This window comes from Populus trichocarpa, chromosome 5 (genome assembly GCF_000002775.5).
Source record: "Populus trichocarpa isolate Nisqually-1 chromosome 5, P.trichocarpa_v4.1, whole genome shotgun sequence".
In the NCBI taxonomy this organism is placed as follows: domain Eukaryota; kingdom Viridiplantae; phylum Streptophyta; class Magnoliopsida; order Malpighiales; family Salicaceae; genus Populus; species Populus trichocarpa.
In genome coordinates this window covers 2,494,706-2,515,339 of record NC_037289.2, presented here as the reverse complement: position 1 = coordinate 2,515,339, position 20,634 = coordinate 2,494,706, and the positions used below count along the sequence as shown (strand labels likewise).

At 35.1% G+C, this 20,634-nt stretch overlaps 2 protein-coding genes across 2 annotated transcripts; one reads left to right on the top strand and one right to left on the bottom strand.

Annotated features, from left to right (window-relative positions):
- Positions 1-1,024: 1,024 nt before the first annotated feature.
- LOC18098834 (branched-chain-amino-acid aminotransferase-like protein 1) lies at positions 1,025-14,886 on the bottom strand. Its single transcript, XM_052452929.1, has 30 exons — positions 14,722-14,886; positions 14,541-14,613; positions 14,278-14,406; positions 14,117-14,180; positions 13,930-14,014; positions 13,506-13,590; positions 13,125-13,181; positions 12,603-12,719; positions 11,934-12,034; positions 11,278-11,742; positions 9,958-10,117; positions 9,430-9,528; positions 8,675-8,746; positions 7,825-7,917; positions 7,577-7,714; positions 7,255-7,313; positions 6,832-6,934; positions 6,296-6,484; positions 6,117-6,217; positions 5,536-5,590; positions 5,309-5,395; positions 5,138-5,189; positions 4,803-4,888; positions 4,379-4,432; positions 3,982-4,065; positions 3,526-3,597; positions 3,229-3,309; positions 2,662-2,697; positions 1,715-1,866; positions 1,025-1,400 (listed from the first exon to the last, which is right to left on the bottom strand). Exons 1-29 carry the CDS (start codon positions 14,820-14,822, stop codon positions 1,738-1,740), a joined length of 3,027 nt encoding a protein of 1,008 aa, XP_052308889.1. The 5' UTR covers positions 14,823-14,886; the 3' UTR covers positions 1,025-1,400; positions 1,715-1,737.
- An 884-nt stretch (positions 14,887-15,770) lies between these two features.
- Positions 15,771-20,634, top strand: LOC18098832 (kinesin-like protein KIN-1). Its single transcript, XM_024601401.2, has 16 exons — positions 15,771-15,900; positions 16,182-16,306; positions 16,399-16,498; positions 16,602-16,645; positions 17,220-17,249; positions 17,341-17,463; positions 17,566-17,591; positions 17,747-17,828; positions 18,219-18,260; positions 18,340-18,373; positions 18,537-18,612; positions 18,687-18,906; positions 18,988-19,079; positions 19,337-19,451; positions 19,561-19,740; positions 20,127-20,634. The coding sequence occupies exons 2-16, from the start codon at positions 16,190-16,192 to the stop codon at positions 20,295-20,297; spliced, it is 1,452 nt and encodes a 483-aa protein (XP_024457169.1). The 5' UTR covers positions 15,771-15,900; positions 16,182-16,189; the 3' UTR covers positions 20,298-20,634.

The following is a 20,634-nucleotide window of genomic DNA, read 5'->3' as shown; positions in this document are numbered from 1 at the left end:
ATTATTATTATTATTATTATTATTATTATTATTATTATCCTTAATAAATTAAAAAAATATTATAATTACTATTAAAGAAAAACCATAAGTATTTTTAAAAGATTAAAAATATAAAAATTCAGACAAACAAGTTAAAAATTATAATTTATATTATAAATATTATAATTGGATATGATGGTACAGTTAAATTCAATACTTTTGAGTCTGTGTTGCAGCTAGATTCAAGATTTTTAAATCTTTTATATATATATATATATATATATATATAAGTTTAATATGGATATTTAGATCTATTTAGGTCAATTTGCGCGTAACTCGACTAACTATACTATATGTAATGTGGGTGACCTATTAGTTATATTCTAAAACACTAGCTAAAAGCAATCTTAAGGCCCCCGGAAATCAAGTCATTATGTGTAATAGCACACAACCGAAGAAAACTGAGTTCCCATTGCATCTGTAGTTCTGTACGTAAACCATACTCGTGGGGGCACATCATAGCAATTGATAGGATATTTAAGACGTGATTAATAATATTAATATTATGATATTAGTTGTTGTTTAAAATATTTTTTATTTATAAATTTATTAAATTATTTTTAATATTAGTATATTAAAATGACATAAAAATATAATTTTTTTTTTTTAAAAATCGAATTAAAAAAAAAACAGTTTTAACCGTATTCCCAATTTTTTTTATAGTGTCAAAGATAACTACATCACCAAACATCACATCACACGTGCACAAATGTTGTCCCTGTAAGGCAATATGATATGCCCAAGTTTATTGAACATCTTGATCCTTTAAAATCTTGCTCTATATATCTTCCTCAACCCAATGGTTTTGTGAGAAGTCGAAACTGGAGAAAAATGGTGTTTCATCCTCCAGCCCGATCGAGTTTTAGCAGCTGCCCATCAGACTCCATCAAGTATTTATCAGCTCCCGTTTTATCAGAAAGCATAGATTAAAACTAAGGTGGTTGCATCCTAAGGTAGTGTTCATTACAGAACCTATTCCTCGGCATATTAAAATAGAGTCCTTGAATTAATCTTATACATACCGAAGAACCAACGCACAATATACTATAACATTGCTTGAAGTAAATGCCACAATCACGTTCAAACTATTTAACAGGCTGAGATTTATTTTATTGGCTAAGTAGACACATCCCTACTGAAGTTTAAGATGTAGGGAATTACTTAAAAGTCCTGTGTTGCTAAACACATTAACAATTTTAGCTTCTGTGTTAACATGCAGAGAAATGCCAAGATTATGCTATCATCTCCACAAGCATCTGAAATCTGCAGTGCTTTAACTGTGATGCTGGCGATCGAAACGCAACTGCACAATCTTCTTTCTGTGGGAATGAAAGCAATCCCACTTGCACAATGTCTACAGTCTGCACAAATAATTAAGTTCCATCGTTGAAAGGCGAGGGAATATTAAAGGGAGAGGGCATAGAATGTTTCTTAGCAGCAGTCATGGTTCATGAACCGGTAAAAAAAATAGTGTTCTTGCGCATCAAACAAAGAAGAAAAAATCATGATTTGATTGGTAAATTATAGATGTAATATGTTCACGAAGAGAATGATACGTTTAAACAAATGACATGAAACATTCTGTTTGTATAGTGAAAGTAATTGTGGCTCATATTTCAGTTCAATGTTGTTTTTCTATTAGTATCGCTTGCTGAAAGAGGAAAAGTGATCAGACCTTGTAGAAGCTATATATATTATTTAATTCTCCTGATATGATGGTATGGGCACTCCTGACTCTTCTGTAAGCTTTTTGTAAGCTTTTTGCAACCTTCGAGTCACAGGTCCCACTTGTCCATCGCCAACTTCACGTCCATCGATCTTCACAGCCTGTTAAATGATATTCATAAAATATATGTTTCTAGTTAGAAGCTGAAAGATATGGTATATTAGTTCTTGAACTTGATAGAGACAAGCTCCATGAAGGTGCCAAGATTAATAGCACTCAAATTATTTCAACCAGCATAGTATTCTGTGTCCATATCTTGTGAATCTGCTTGAGACTTGTCACCGGAGCCAAGTTAAACATAAACGAGTTGATGAAGCTTACTAATAAAAACCTTTCTAGTGGTGAATCTAGCTTGGACAATGTCAACTTCAAAATGTAACAACTACCACTGCTTAACTTCTTACTACTACTTGAAAGCAGCAGCAAATATTAAATGAAGAGACTCAAGAACAACATTTGCACAGAAAAAACCACATAGCATGCATTCGGACACAAGATTCAGCAACTAGACGATAAGAAATACTGAAAATGGAACGGTTTGATGATGACCCACTTCACAGGAGGTCTGTCTCTGGTCAGGTTGGAAAAGACACAACTAGACTGACAGACTAACCATTGTATCCAAAACATTTCCAGTGAACGAAAACTTATTGCGTATATAATTATATTAGAAACATTTTTAATGGTTGACACTTCATTCATATACTCATCAGCTGATGTTCAGATTGGGAGGATGGCGTTGTAATAAAAGTTGCCACCACCTACAGGACCTCAAAATCACTTAAGGAAGAGTTTAGTTATGGAAACTTAAGGTTGCAGCAGACAGAGAATCTGCCAAAATGTACTATTAGTATACTAACATAATTGGAAAAGTTATTTATAAAGAATATACTCACTGGGGTGAGCTCTCCCATTGTTCCAGTCGTCCATACCTGCAGAGCATGAATGTTCAAAGTAACTGATAAACTTTTCAAGTGAAATATAACAAATTGAAAACCAGAAGAGGATTGTTCACTAGCAAAACATATGAATTCAAATGTTTAAGTGGTTGGCCGTATGTTTCATTCAAAATGGGTCGACCCTATAGAATTTCTACTTCAGAAATATGCCTTCTCTAACCAATTAAGTAATGAGACTAGGCTCATGTATTTTAGGTAATCATCACAGTCTACAACACTGGCTTCATGAGTTTAACACAAACCATTTATAATGGAAAACTACTGGAGGACAAAACTTAAGCCAATTGCAAGCTCAATATAAATAATTATTCACCATTATCATATCTAATGTCAATTTGTGAGATAGTATAGAATCATTGCCTCGTGGAAACAGCTTTGGGTTATAATGTTATAATGTATAATGATAAATACCACCTACAAAGTTTGTTATTGTGCTGTAAATAATTCAGCATTTATGAAGACCAAATAATTAGAAATGAATTTCCAGAAAGTAACTATGAGCACCTCATCTGCAGTGTGGAATTCTGACAGGCTGATTCTTCTCTCCTCTAACACCAATCCCTCTTTCACCACTAAATCCATTACCTGCAGCATCCAAAAAGAATCTGTTATGTCTCTGAAAAAACAGAAGAATTTGTCTAAATGTTTTTTTAAAAAATGAAGGTTAAGGTTAAAATATCCAGCCTTTACTTATTTCTAATCACCCCTACATACCAAAAACACAATAAAATAAGTTCAACCGGCCAAGAATGCTTGGGTAAATCAATTTACAATTGAAACAAGGATGTCAATGCAACTTACAGTAGCTCGAGTGATACCAGGAAGGCAGTAATCAGCATGAGGTGTCAGAACTCTGCCCTTTTTTACTAAAAACTGCAAAAGTGCAAAGAATTAGTATTTATCACTCCACTGGGCTGGGATGCTACCCATATGAAACTGTTATGAGTTATGTCCAACAATTTAGTGATAATTACTTAATCATGGCAGGAACTAGGTCTATCTGCACTCCCATGATTTTTTTTTTTTTGATGTTTTCAAGTTTACTGCACAAATAATATCCATAACTCTCCACAACAGTCTGTTTAAAGTAATGTAGAATGATATATTTGACCAATTTATAAGAGCAAGAATCTTTCTTAATGAGAACCACCTCACTAGTTGTCAATGGTCATTTCATGTGGCTTTTATGAAGAACCTAATGGTTCTTCATGTAAATGTAGCTCTGACATCAGAAACTGTAACAAAGCAAAGGCTTACGATGTTTGTAGCATTTGTTTCCGACACAAAACCATCCTTGTCAAGCATGATTGCGTCATCAGCATTTGCATTATTCCCTTCTATCTGCACCATGCAAGTGAAAACAGTTTTATTTCAATAGGAAACATAACTGTGACAGTTGTCTGGTCGACTATCATGGTGTTTTGCAGTCCAACTACTATTGTAGTTAGTCCAACATGCAATGTTCATACAACTACATATTTGATGTCAAGGGTCGGTTTCAGGAAAAAAAAGACAAATGTACTGGTAAGAACATAAATGAGAAAAATTCCCTGACCTGCATGGTAAGTGAGTGTAAAAATGAAACTTTGAAAAAAAAAAGAACATGATATGAAAACAAGATATTTGAGCAAATGATCAGAAATTAGGACAATACCTTTGCAAGTATGTTATTGAGCAGGTTGTTGTGGTGAATTTTCGAATCCAAATTCTGGTGAAGAGAAAACCGTCAAAGCAACTTAAAGTAAGATACATAAATAATAAAAAGCCTAGATCACCACACACACCAATGTTGCTATACCCATATGGATAATGCTTAAGCACATTCATCCCTTTTCTCTTTTCTCACTTCATAAAAGTCTAAAATCAGTGTTTTAGCGATCTCACATCAGTGTTCCCTGACAGACTTAAATTTTCAGGTTGATAAGGGAAGTTTACTATATTGTTCAAAATCATTACAACAATGATTTGTAAGATTACTTTGATTAGTATGAACTAAGAGACTATAAAAAATTGCCATATGAAGCTATTCAAACATGTGAAATTGTCATGTGAAGACATAGAAAAGCCCAAAATCTTACATTTGGTGAATTACGCCGTGTGGTAGCAGTCACCAGAGTTACACCATGTGTATTATCATATACAGGGGGTTTCCATTCTGGAAGCACTGCAATTCATAAAAACGTTATGTGGATCAAAAGAAAGCCCGTGATGGAAGTAAATTCTAGAGCAAGCACTATCCCCGACATCAAAAAGAAAGGAAAAATCATCCCAATTGTATATGAGCCGATGTATTACCATCTACATTCTAAAAGTAGTAACTCTGGTACTGGGAAAACATGCATGTGTCAAAACAAGAGCAGTGGCAAAGCAGAGTCACTCTTAAATAGCTTAGAAGTTTAGGAATTAAGCTTACCAATTAGGGTGCAGCCGTAGAGGTTAAATGCTGGGCTCATCCCAGAAGTAACCTGAAAAGAAGACAATATTCTAAAAGAGTGAAAAAATTGCAGCACTGACAAAATTTCTTGTTAAAATATAGATTGATTTAACTAAATAGATAGGAAATGCAAACGATTGCAACATAAACCTTCTTTCCTCTTGTGAGGGATAGTCGAATATGTGAATTATCAAACATTCCATTCCTAATTAATGTTCTGAAAATGGCTTCCTTAACCTGCAATTGAATGCCAAGCATTAGAAAAGTTTAATTGATCAGCCTTTTTGCATACGATCAGGCAGAAGGGAAGAGAATAAGCAACTTCCATTTACTCAAACATCAAAAAACCTTAATTCAATTCATCTTCACGTCCTTACTTCTTCACGAGTTGGAACATTCTTGAAAGCAAGAGCCTTTGCTGAGTCAAACAACCTAATTGAAAGGGAAACAAAATCCAACTCAGATTTTTATTGATGGAAATGTTCTGTCTGCCATCAGTAAGACCATCACACTTATTAGTGGAATTTCACCAAGAAAATTAGGTCCAGTTCATCAACTACAAGGAAGGAAATGTTAAGCAAAAGGTAGCCACCTAAGATCAAAGACTGGGGAACAAACCATTGGGTATGTAGATCAAAAAAGCAAAGTAAAAAAAAAAATGAAGAAATAAAGATAAAATGAGCTTTGGTTAAAAAAAATATGACTAATCAGTTATCTGTAACAAGTTTAAGAGCTTTGTAGTTATATTCCATTTCAATAACAGTACCTTAAAGCAGATTTCTTAAATTTCAGTTCACTGTTCATCTGTTACTGCAATGCTTCAACATTTTGGGTGATATAGAAGCATCCTTAATACACGAATTAGAACAGTCTGATCAGAAGTTAAACCTAAATGGTTGAGTAAAAAAGTTTCTTCCGCATAAACATTATGCACACCAAGATCCAAAATTTTAACTACCTGTCTAAATGCTCTTCAAGCTTAAATATCTTCCCTCTGTAAACTCGAAGTCCCTCCCACACCGAATCACCACCTTGGACAACTGAGTCAAACACAGAAACCTGATGCAGGAGACAAGACAAATTCTGAAACTACAACTCATTGAACAATGGATCAAAACTTGTTCTATAATCAAGTACCTTGGCACTTTCACGGGGTAGAATTTCATCACCAACCCATGCAAGCAGCTTCTCATTTGCAGGGACTGGAAGGTCAGGTGGAGGTAAGGGGGTCTTCAATAGGGTTGATGCCTGTCTCACGTGGCGTCTGAGCCAGTTGTACAAAGGTAGACTTTGCTCCAGCAAGTCATAGTGAGAATGTGGAAATGGCTGGGAAAATCATGGAAAGCACATAAGGATCGTTTTAAAAGAGAAGTAGGAAGAAAATTTCCACATTTACAAGAATTCTAAAAATTATCAACCAATCTATCGGCCTTTTGGAAATGTTTTGTCTTACTAGTTTCCACCAAAACAAATCAATCAGGCATTCTGAACACCAAGCAAGTCTAAAATGATGCAAGACCTATGTGAGATCCAGAAGGACCAGAACAGATTAATTACATGATTTATGGAATGCAAGCCTTCAGTAAAGAATTTTATTCCTAAGTTCCATTGAAACAGCAGTGGCTGCATGGCATTTGCGTTCGCATTGAAATATAAATTCACAGAGCAAATACCTCAGGATACTTTCTTGTTGATGAGAAACCAGTAGATTTATGCACACTTTTGTACCACCATGGAGCCCACATTCCATCAATCAGCTTCGGACCAGCTTCCCATCTGACAATGAATGAAAACTTGTCAAGACCAAAATCAAAATATAATTTCTATAGAAAAGAATGAATCATCATTCCTACATCTGGTGGATGAAGGGATTCGTAAAGTTTAAAAATATCTCCAAAAATGCAAATGATAAATAGGAAGTTGTGAACAAGATAAGTAAAAATCTTAGGAACTGGGAGTAAGAAACTTCACTTCGGATGCTAAGGTCAATCTTTAAATACCATTGATTCCCTAAGTGAGAACACATGAAGCTTTTAACATGAACAGTCAAGAGACCAAAGAAAAAATAACTTTCCAATGGAAATATTTCTGCAAACCTGAGCATTGAGTCTTGAAAAGGAATACCCAAATCTTCACAAAGACTATGCAAAGTAGCCTGCACATAGACAAGTTTAACATCATGTAATATACAAATAAACAATTACCACAGAGTAAGTGCAAAATGAGGATGTGCAAGAAAGGTTTAAGCATAATTTTTATGCGACAGAAGTTTTCTCAATGATATTACTGTGAGAAAAATTCAGAAATTACTGTCAAAGGTCCACAAAAAGTAAAAACCATGGAAAGTGTCCCTTTATTTCATTTTTGATGCGCATAATATTTCAGAGTAAATCATGCACAGTTAGCAGATTCTCTAACCTCAGGATTTTGTGCAAGGTCTGTTGCATCAATAACAGGTGGGCGCTTTCCCAACTGACAGAGGTCATTGTATATGGAGACCAGCTCTGACAAACCTAAATCAAGAAAGGATGGAGGTACAACCTTTCCAAAAGATGGCTGATAGCAAACAAAAGATAGAAGACTAGTAAACAAACACGTCAGTGAGATTGGGAAAACAAAGCCATAGTTTAGCAAAATGGAATGCTTGCAAATGCAAACCATCTTACCAGTATATCAAGGGGATTACGTATCAATATGAAGTGCTTTCCTTTCTTTATTAGATCACTGGGCAAACCAGGTAACCGTTGCTTTGACATATGCTGTAGACATTGATATGAAAACAATTTGATGAAAAATGAACACAAAGTTAAATTAATTAACCCATGATTTAAAGTCGCTTCAGTTGATGACTAAATTAAGCCAAAATTAAATATCCTTAAAGTAAATGCTATAATTAAAAACTAAAGCAGATGCTAAAACTAACAGTGAGCCTTCCTTTCTGCAGAAAAACCCTATCAGCAACAGAACTAGAGAATCCTTAGCCATTCATATTTAGGAATTAATCAGCTAATTTCTAATGGGTTTCCCTTCGGTCCTTAACAGCATATTATTTTGACTGAAGCAACCTACATTCTACCATCTAGAACTTTCTGTCCATTGAATCCCAGCCCTCAAAAATACCAACATATAAGGAGTTTACAAGCGAACCAACAGTTAACTGGTTGGTAACTGCTGGGCACAGGAACTAAGGCAATTATTTTGTTTTGACAACAGCAGAGAGACCATCTTACTGTATCTACTAGATTAAAATCATGGCAATCATTTGATAGGGCTTCTACTCATCATGCATAGCAGAAAAGTTGTCCTCTTTTATGAATTTGGAAAATGTGATCAAAATAGACTATGGTTCTAAGTAGAAGGCATATGCTCGGTCATTTTATTTAAAAGGAGGGAAAGGCAAGGGGCAGAAACTAAATATATGATTATGAGAACCAAATTCAAGCACAACAACAAAGTTGAAATTCAATACTAATTTCCTGGAATCGTGCCTGATTGATGAAAGAGCTTGCAGATTACCTTACAAAACCGGTACTTCTTTTCTCCTGGAGCAAAAATTATCTCTTTTACAACCTTATCTCCATCAGATTCCTATTTCAGAGTGAAAACCAAAATTTTAATGTTAAGAAAAGGAAAAGAATACCAAAAACACAGAAGATTATGCAAATCAAAAAAAGAGGAAAAGAAGGTGACCAAATAAGATATCAGATGATAATGCATCAAGTTTTCAATGGGAAAGAAAATGACTACAATCAACAGAAAACATGAAGTCATTTTTCAGGTTCTCCAATGACAGGAACCCACACAACCCCTCCAATGTTGCAAGGCTACCTAAAGCACAAAACTTCGGCCGTGACTGTCCACAACTCATTTTTGGGTTTAGATAAAAAGGAATTTAACATTGATATGCAATATTTCATTATATGCAAAAGGGGAAAGAAGAACTACCTAAAGAAGAGACCAATCCTAAAGAAGAGAGCTCAGGTCAAATTCTATTTCTGCGTATTATCAAGAAAACTTAGTCCTGCCAAACACACTCATAGGAAGGCTAATCTATATAAAGTCTTCTCTACTCAAGTGCTTGCTCTCGACATTGATCCAATTCACTTAATTTTAACCCAAATTATTTATTGACTACACAAAAACTACACTGCTTGTAAAATTAAGTGATACCCGAAGAACTACTGGTGCAAAAAATGCAAGTCAAGCAGCAAATTTATCAAAATGAGAGGAAGAGAAGAAGAAAACGGATGACAGTACAACATTTAGCATACCATTTTGGACAGAAGCTCCTCCTTGTATGGCCTTTCAACATCAGATACCTTCAGGAAAGTCGCATAGAGAGGTTCATCAAGCACTTCCATGTCATCCCTCTAATTACAGCACAATCAAAGCAGACAGTTTTAGTACATTAGCAATGAAGAACAAATAAAAAGAAATCAATAGCGAAACATGTTTATGAAATCTAGCTAGGCCGTGTACTGTCTTAATTCAAAGACACAGTAAATAGGTTTCACAGGCTGGCATGAAACCATAAATCCTTTCAACTTAACTCCTCCATGTAGCATAAATACAAGCAAACCCAACAAAATGGATCATCTATGTGTTCGCAGAACGTAAGCAAAACCCAGAAGTTAAAAGGGTCCACTAACTCACAAATTTGATCAAGTACACACAAAGCACAAAACCCCAATTTCACTTATCATCCACTCCATTCTTTTCCTTATCCTTTTCAATTTTCTTATCAACCAATCAAGAACTAAATCAAGATGAACAGAGACAGTAAAAGGAAAGTTAGAAACCTGAGCAAAAGAGTACATTAGACTGGTGCTAAGAGATCTTGGAGCAGACCATGAGTGAATCACCTCTACTTCTCCCTCTCCTTGCTCTTGCCCGACCATGTTTTGAGTGATTCTTATCAACTTTCTTGAGTGTGTTTTAATGGGGTTCTTGGAGGAGAGTTAGAAAAATATGTTGACATCCATGGTAGGATTACCATAAAAGTAGTTGAGCCCAGTTGTCAGAAAAATGATGACGAGAACAGGAACATAATCTTGTTCGAAGATGATAAGGTACTTGACCTTTTGTTGTTTTTTTTTTCGCTGTCAGATGGATGCTGTCACTTACTGTCCACGACCCTGTCAGCACATTTTTTAAAGGAAAATCACTCGATCACTTTCCTTTGATCCTACTGTATTACTGAAATTATTCCTCTCTTCTGTTAAATTCTGATTCAATATGATACCATAATTATTAAACTTATCCTGCCTTGATTTAAGGTGAAAAATAAATTCATTCATTCAGTCAAATCTAATTGATTTAATGGATTAATTGTCACTTGATTAATTAAACTCGGTTAACACCAATCAAATCAACTTGACATTATTTTATTAAAAAATAATTTATTTGATTTAACGTGATTATACACAAATCAATTTAATAACTTAGTAATTCATACTGTTTTAGCTATAAATAATTCTAAGAAAAATAAATAACAGATGGTGATTCAACTAGAATCCGATATGAAAAATGTTTAAACATTTTCAACCAAAGATCTTCAAAGTGTAATGAAACTTACATCTCTTTTCTACCATTACATTCATAATTATCGTACGGCACCAAAGAGCTTTTTGTCGGAAGGGAAATTGTGACCCAGGACAAAAATCAAGGGAAATGCAAGCAGCTCAGTTGAGGGTGTTTCATGGAACTTCAGTTTAAGGATAATATTATAATATTCCAAGTCAACTTATTAAAATAAACTAAATAACAAAATAATAATAATAATAAACCAAGTCAACTTATTAACCTTGCCCCACCCGTGACCGGATTTCTTGAATATGATGAGGGGGATAGAAACAATATAAATAAAAGCAATCCACATCCAGATCTAGTAAAAAATCTTATAATTCTGCAGTAGTGTGACAAGTCACATAAACAATTAATCAGCTGTCAGACTGAACAAGAATCATTATACAATATAGAATCTCATATAGTACAATGCAGCTCTAAAAAGATTCAATAGATGAGAGTTCAACTTGTAACATATAATGGGAAACAACGCAAGAGAGACGACACTGTTGGCCAAAGGAACGGAATAGAAGGGAAGAACACAAGGTTGTTACTTGCATTTTACAGTAAATAAACGTATACTTGATCGGTTGTATGACTGCATGTATGGAAGCAAATTTAAGGGCACTAGCGCTTCAGTTATGTCAGCGATTACAAGGTTAGCTTCTTCTGCTAGTTTAAGAAAACAATTAAAAGTATCAATATTGCGAATAACCGAGGCAATATAAGCCACGGGACATTTCATCAGTCTGGCAACTGAAGAACCACCATGAAGTTCCTCGACTTGACAAGGATCAGTTCTGTTGCCATTTTGAATGGTAACACACTGTATATCATGGGCAAAGAGAGATTTCCCTTCAGAAGCGCCGTTGACATCAATGTGTTCAGCATCTTGCAATCGGCCCTCACAACTCTCTTCCCAAGTCTGAGTGTACGCTTTCTTTTGTTTCAAAAGAATGACAAGCACTCGAAGAAGGTGTGGAAGGCAGGATGGATCATAAATAACATCTGCTCCCAAACTGTAGGAAAATAAATTAGGAAAACAGCAATGGATTCAGAAAGAGAGGCTATAAATGACAGATAAAAGTATTTGTAACAATAATTATTAGCTAAATTTACTTGTTCTAGTGGTGGAAAGACTTTTGGCGATTCACCATAGACATTGGCAGAAAAGAAAAAATATAAATTAGAAGATAAGAGAAGTAATTACATGATGTCAGGTAAGTAGTCTTCAAGTTCACTTTCTGTGGCGGATTCCCATGGCAGATGAAAGCATTTCACCTTAGATTTATTATACAATTCAGCTTGTACCTGCCGAATAATTAGTTCTTGCCATTATTGAAGGGTATTGAAGTTCTTGAAATTTCCAAACAGTTCAAAAATCATTTAACCAGAGTTTGACAAAAGAATTTTACAAACATGCATGGAATTTAGCTTTTTTATGCCAGCAGATTTTCTCCAGCTTAATGGCCATTTGAAGAACATATCTTTGCACAAAGAATGATAATGACAACAATTTACTAATCAACACACCAATTAGATTTTTGTTTTCTGAAATTTCAAATCAAAGAAAAAGGAAGGTTAGGAATATAGAGATGTCATAGAAACGCTTGCTGGTTTCTTAAGCCAAGAAACTATCAACCAAGTAATGGGGGGATCATAGTCTCTGGGATCACTTAACCACTTCATCTTTTTGAAACACTGACGCTGAATTTCAGTAGTTGTTCCACTGCCTTTTGATTATTGAATTCGGCATATTTACATTGAAGAGAAAAACTATAAATAAAATAAACATAAAATAGGCACAACTCTTTAAAGAAATTAGCTGTCCGGAAAGAAAGGTGGTAACGAAAATAAAACTTGAAAAGCTGGCACTTACTGTATTTGGATCTTCGCCAAATCTTTCTAGCACATCAGTTTCAGCACTCAACTGGTTTAGCTTCAAATTAAGCTTCATGTTAGATAAAGTTGACAGGTCACCATCACTTAATATAACCTGCATCAAATGCACACATTGCAAGGAGTGAATTGTCCAAAACGGACAAGAATCAACAACATCAGACACCTGCCACCATCTATAATTCAGCTACGCATGATTCTTAGGTCTGCTATAATCATTATCAACCAACTCAAGATGACAAGAATCTATCAAGAAGAAACCAGATATGCTGCGGGTAAAGAATGTTGTTGAGATGTGCCTTATTGATTGCATTGTTTTAGGACTAAGAGATGAACATAAAATAACAGTGATATATTCTTTTCACATTTTTAACGATCATTTATGGAAGTGATAAGTAATTATAAACTTCCAAGCATGTTCTTCCAGATTGACATTTGAGGTGGAAACATAAGAAGAGAATGTAATTTTTTCAATGCAACACAAATAATAGAAGCAACATACCTGGGAAGCTTTTACATGAGAAAGACAAATTCCAACCAAACCAACACCAGAACCAACCTGCACTCAGTTTGGGCAAAGCAAATATTCAATAAGAGAAAAAAAAATACTATTGCGACCCATAAGAAAGTGGAAAACAAAAATTTCTGAGACCAAAATGCTGCACTTTAAGATACATCTATTAATGGTATTAGATGGAAAAGTTGGCCAGTCAAAGAAAAAAACCCTAAAAATGTAATCTTTGTGCCAAAACATAAATCAGACTGTCAGCTCAGATGGAAATGGGTTGCAACAACAAGAAGCAGATCAAGATATTAATGAATAAGGTAATGTTGACAGCATCTCGTACCTAAAATATGACAAACTTATAATTGAACAAGTTACCTCAAAGCATGATTTGTTGGAGAATATGTCTGGAAAAGAGAGTACAAATTCCGACAAATATAGGCTTGAGGGCCAAACAGAACACCTGTGTAAATGATGCCAGTAAGAACTTATCTGCACTTTTTTACGTGTTTCTTAGACATGGTTTCCACACATAAACAGGGGGGGGGGGGGGTGCTCTGTTTTCAAACTTAATAAATACAATTAATAGAGTTTCTCCAGAAAAATGGAAACATATGTATGCATGCACACTCACACACACACATAACACTCAAATGCAAAGTGAATCAGATACTGCTCCTATGGGATCACACGCCAAGATATACTCTACAAGGACTTAATACTCTCCATAAACATTGGAAGTTAAAAGGTTCCAATTATATGTAAATAATCAATAAAGAAAGGCATAAGATGCGAGGTATACCCAGTGTCTCCTTCAAGCATGTTGAGTGAACAATGCAGTGGAACCACCAGATTGCTTGACTTGGGACAACTTGGAGGTTCACAACCTAAAAACACTAAATCATCTGTTCAATATCATTTAAACAAGAGTTTATGCAAATGACCTTAAAGTTCAAAGGTACTTGTATCAGAAAACTAATAGTTATTACCATCAGGAAAAAGAAAAGAAATGCATTTGTGGATCCTGGCGCTTCCTTTTACCAGACGATCATCCTAACAGAAAACAAAAGGCATACCAATCATAATTTAAGTAAGCAATCGCTGATTTGCTCATACCACAACCCGCTCTTAAAGCAAAATACTTTACTACCTTTAATGAACTCATGTAATAACCACATCGTTCATATAACTCATCCAAAACTGTCCCATTTCTCGATTCTACTTCAGAGATAAGCCTCTTCACAAAATTCCTCAAGTAAGGCCCATACCCCTTTTCACCCTGGCATTAATGACAAGGCTAAAACACTCTTCATCACAAAGAAACAAACTATCAAATCACCAGTAAGAAAAAGCAGTAGACTTGATCAATAGTTCAAAACTTTACTAAATAAAGGGCACCTAATTAGTACTCACAGCTTCGTTGCTTATACAGTGATCCCAAATAAACCTCTGCACTCCCTCTGTAACCAATCCTCCACCACATTCTCTAACATTTCAAGAAAAATAAAGCAAGCTCATTAGTTCCAATCTCCAAAACATGCAAAAAGAGTAAATAAATGAAGACAATTTGTGGAAATGCTAAAGTGCCCATTACCTTGACAGGGAGAGTAAGGTGTTAGTGGGCTCCATGGAGAGGAAGGCGGAGACTAGGTGGAGGCCTGGAGGGATGGTGGGGTCTAGCTTCGGTTCTGCCATGACTGGGGCTGGGGTTTATTGGGTTTGGGGTTTTGGGGATTTTAAGGGTTGAAGGATATGTCTGGATGAGGAACGACGTCGTTTACTCGAGTATGAAAGCATACAATTATACAAAGGCGTTGTGGTGGTTCTTGTTGTAATTAATTGAAATAAGAGGGCATAAAATACTGTATTTGCCTGCTTGAAGTATTAGGCAATTGGGCAAGATTGCTTGAATTATGTGCTTAATTTGAGGTCGTTTGGTTCATGATTGTAGTCCCCATTTTTACGAGTGTAGAAAAATGGCACCAAATTTTTAATTCTTGAAATCTTGTCGTGAAATACAACATAATTATAATTTTCAATTCCAATTCAGAGTGCATTTGTATTATAACGATTAACAACATTTTAATTAAATCAAATTAAAAATTTAAAAATTAATAAAGGCTTTAAGATCATTAATTTTAAAATCCAATCATAGATGTCAAACTCAATTCTAAAAAGAATTTGAATGATGACTTACTAGTTATAAAAATAATTTTTATTAAAATAATATTATTTTATTCTTTTAAAAAAATTATTGATATTAATTAATGAAGTAATTAATCAAGTTACTAAAAACTCATTCAAATTAACCTAAATTTTATAGAATTAATATTTTATTTAATTCAATAATAAAAAAAATTGACACAAATTACGTTCTAGATCCCGAATTTGCCCATTTAAAGCTTATTGAGCTTCCCCTTACTCTGCTTAGAGCAACTTTCTACTCGGGCCACCACCATGGGCTGGACTTGTTAAGCCCATCAATCTATTTTGGCCCATCGTCATAAATTGAAATCCAATATCTCTCTCTAAGAGTAACGGATTAGCTGTGATAGTGTGATTAAACTCGTTTTGACACTAATCACGCAAGCCACGTTGGCTACTTCCCACTTCAGTTACTGTATAAAAACTTTACCGCCAATTCAAAAACCTCACAAAATCTGTGAATCTCATTTCCTCTCTTCCCCTCTCTGTTTGGTTCCCTAGAAACCGCAGGAAATTTTTCTCAATCAATTTCTTCTTTTGAATCTTAATAGTTAAATCCAGATTTCAGGTACAGATGCGAACGAGAATCGAATGGTTTCAGAATTTGAATTTTCTTTCTATTTTCCTTTGCTTTCTCAACCAAACAGAATCCGCCAGAAGCTGAAACTTTGAGAATCAAATGCAGCTCTCTGAGAGAGAGAGCTGCATTTGATATATATATATCGTCTATATAGCTTCTTTTTTCGAATCAATTTCTCTGATTTCTCTGGAAACAAACAGGCTGATTTATTTATTTATTTTATTTTGAAGTTCAAATTATTTGACAACTTATGTAACGGAATTTTGCAGGAGATAAAATGATGTCGAATATAACAGTATGCGCTCGCTTCAGGCCGTTGAGCACCAAGGAGAGAAAAGACAGCTGCGACAGCATCTGCATTAGCAGCATAGACAGTGAATCTTTCATTTTCAAGGTAAAAAAACCGCAATTTTTATCCAATTTTCTCCATACACACGCAAGCAAGCAAGCGCTTGTATGCGGAATTGATTGTTGTGTTTTTTATAGGATGAGAAAGATGAGTGTACATATAGCTTTGATAAGGTGTTTTATGAGGAATCTATGCAAGCTGATGTGTATGAATTTTTAGCTCTGCCTATTGTTAAAGGTGAAGATCTAATCCTGTTTGTTTGTTGAGAAGCAAAAAATAAAGGTAGAAAGTTGCTCTGCCTAGTGTTGTGATGAAATGATTTTGTGTTTCTATGAAGCAGATGCTGTTAAAGGAGTAAATGGGACAATCATTACTTATGGACAGGTATGTAAGATTTGGTTGATGATTTCATCTGTGTATTTGCTAATATGAGTTTCTTTTTGTTTATTTTCCTCCATGTGTTATTAAGTATTGAGATTTATTAGATTAGAATCTGAAGTGATTGGTAAAAGCTGTGAGAGGAGATAATGTCTTTTTGTGTATGAAGTTATTTCTACAGATCTTATTTTGTGTAGACAATGAAGTTGAGTTAAGCAATGTAAAGTTTGATTATGCTGATAATCTTCAAGTTGGCGTTAAATGGTTTATGTAGTTAGATTTTGGAAGTTTGTTGCACTTTACTGAAAACATGGTTTAAGATCCTCGGAATCGTCATACCAGAAATTCACACGAGCAATTCGGGTCACCAATTGAGTACTAATTTCCGTTCAAGTTTACTTCAAGCATAGAATATTTATGCATGAGATGAAATTGATCGGATATGATTCAACTGATTTCATCATTCAGAGGCAAGGGCTTACAGATAGATTGATGAGTTGTTTGTCGTAATTTCTGTGCTATATTTAGATGTATTTTTTATTCTGTCATAAACTGACAAATTTATTGTGTTTGTTAATAGACTGGAGCTGGGAAGACATATAGCGTGGAGGTAAAGTGAGACTCTGGTAAATGTATTATGGAAGGCATTCCTATGTAGATCTAAGATCTCACATATGAGAATATTTAACATGTTATGTTAGGGGCCCAGCATCTTAGAATGTGATGTGCAAAAGAAAGGATTACTTCCAAGAGTAGTGGATGGACTATTCGAGTGTATTAAATCTGCTGATGAGTCAACAAAATACACAATCAAATTATCAATGGTATTGGTGCCCAATACACTGTTACATTGAGACAGTTGTTTGCTTTGGTATAGATAAGCACTCACGCTAAATAGATTCTTCCTGTTTCTATGATTTCTCTAGGTAGAGATCTACATGGAGAAAGTCAGGTATGCATCCCTTGCTTGAACTTGTGGTTCGCTTCTCATATCTTTGGTTGCTCATTCCCTATCCCACAATAGAAGATTTAAATTCTGCATAACTTTCTAAGATTTCTAATACATGCAACCTGACTACTGAATGTTACTCATCTTGTTCTTCTCAGGGACCTCCTTGATTTAACAAAGGACAACATACAGATTAAAGAGAACAAAGAGCAAGAAATATTGCTATCAGGAGTTACAGAGGTGAGATTTTTTTTTTTCAGTCCTTGCTTCTTCTTTTTTAAGTAAATTCACTTTTGCTTTATCTTTTCTTGCATATCCTTAATGGAAAAGTAGCATGGCTGCTCTTGTATAGATCTGAACATTAAGTCTAGACAACCAAAAGAATGTCTTGCCAATGGAAATGATAACAGTGATTTGATCTGGAACTTCATTGCTCTTTTCTAAACTTTATATGAAGTCATCGCAACTTATGTGAAACCTTGTATGGAACATTAAGCATTATCTCATGACAGTTCAAACTAAGTGATTTATGAAATTGGAACTTAAGTATTCATGACTTGGTGTCAATGCTTCTCTTCTGAATGTTATTTATGTGCTTACTTGCAACTTCATTTAATTTTCCTTTCTTAGATCACCATATCAGACCCAGAAGGAGCTTTGCAAAGTCTATCTGTAAGACACAAAGTTCCTTGATTACTCTTTCTTACTCCAGTACATAGTCCAGCTTCTGATCTACAGCTTGACATTGTAGGATGGGATAGTTAACAGAGCAGTTGGAGAGACTCGTATCCTTTCCTTGTTCTTTACCCTTTATTTGAGTTTATGGATTTCTTAGTTATGCTTTACTTATAAAAGAACTCGATTACTGCACTCCATTTGCCTCCCTTTTCTTGGTGAATATAGTGGTCACAATTTTTCTGATTCTTTTGAGACACTTAACGTAGACAGAAATGAACGTTGGCAGCAGTAGAAGTCATTGTATTTACATTTTGACTGTTCAGCTAGAGTCGACTACAGATAAGAGGTATTGCATTTCTTTGTATGTTTGATCAATGCTTAGAGTGATTTAGTCTTTGAAGATTTCAATATTGTTGACAGGGTGAAAACTGGAAAAGTAATTCTTGTGGACTTGGCGGGGTCTGAAAAGGTAGAGAAAACAGGAGCTGAAGGAAAAGTTCTTGAAGAATCTAAGACAATCAACAAATCCCTATCAGCTCTAGGAAATGTAATAAATGCCCTGACATGTGGTCCATCGACCAGATCAAGCCATATTCCTTTTCGTGATTCAAAACTTACTCGGATTCTACAAGATGCTCTTGTTAGTTACTCGGCACTGAATCTATCTTACAATAGAGTATCTCAGATTTTTATTGACTGCCTTCTGACTCTCATCATATAGGGAGGGAACTCCAGGACTGCTTTGCTGTGCTGTTGCTCACCGAGCGCTTCAAATGCATCGGAAACTCTGTCTACCATTCGCTTTGGTATGAGGTATGGTAGTCCAAAATCTATATGTTTCACCATATGGAAATTGATGAAATCAGAAGAGGTGAATAGAAGAAAAACAAGTTTCTGAGCACTTAGATTAGAAAATCCTTGCTGTCTGAGAGTACAAAGACGCCATTTATTAGTTTAAATGATAACCACATTTGGAAACTATTTATGTAACAATCACTGTATAATCTGTTAATGGCATTACTGATTTACTGCATCCTTTTGAGGCCCTTACATTTATTTATTTTTTGCAGGGCAAAGCATATAAAAGCATCACCTTTAGTCAGCCGCAGAGAAGATAAACATGCCAAAAAACATGGAGATATCACCCCAACTAAAGATGACTCATGTGACCGAATTCTAAATAAGGTGAGAATTAAAAGTGACGTGATATAATTCTGAATAATGTGAGAATTAAGCGGTGACATTTCATATGAACCATTTAAATTTTAGTTTCTAAGATACTTTCCATTTGTAGTTGAGGGAGAGACTGGATGAGGAAGATGTGAAGTTACTTGAGGAGTTATTCATACTGGAAGGATTATTCTTTGACGTTACTTCAGTAGAAGATCTGGAATCAGCCTATCAAGATGTTACATCATGGACAATTTCCTCATTACAACAGGCAGTAGAAGAGCTCACATACACTGTCGAGGAGGTAAGTAAAACTAGTTGAGAATTACGTTGGGGCAATTTCGGCGGACAATGACTGGTCAGCAGTTTTTCCAGTGCTTTCTGGCCGCCTACACAGCATATTCTAAAAGACAGCGAAATTGAGAAAGTTCAAAGGTCAAATTGGTATTAGTGTGATTTATTTCGCACTTGGAAACCAAGCAAGTTTACCGTTTCTGTCTCTGAAAGCAGTTCACAACTGCACTTTGAGGGACTAAATCATATTTAGCATTCATCCTCGACATTGCTCCAAAAAATATGACTCCATCCTTATTTAAGCTTTTCCGATAACGAGACTGAGTTTTGCAGTTCTCTCTCACGTACACATGAAATTGTTATATATAGTAAGTGTTGAGTGATCTTACTTTGCAGCTTAAGAGAGAGAATAAGGATCTTAAGGCCAGACTGGCAGATGCAGAAAGGTTTGACGCCATGCGCAAGAAGACTGAAGATAATGCTGGAGTTCTGCTTAAGATTTCAGGAATTATCAGCTTCTTATTTTCATGGGCTGGGTCATTCAGCCCTCTGAAGATGCCGAGTTGAAACCATGTGGCTAATTCGGCGCTGGCTAGTGCAATATTAAGGGTATGTCACTCTATCATGGGAAACTTGTGCATGATAGTTTCTGATTCTGCCAAATACTGCAATTCACATTTGAACTTCGGCTTTATAATATATGGCATCTACTTAAACATAGAATGGACGGTATCGAAGAAACCCTGTACTGTAAAGATATAAAATACGATAGTTTCTGATCCATCCAAAATGTATGGTTGATTTGCCACTCTCTTTTGAGTCTGTGCTGTAGTTTTTTGGTTACTGATACGAATAATCATGTTTCTTTCTGAAGTTAATTACAGTTTTGGTAATAGCTTGTTCT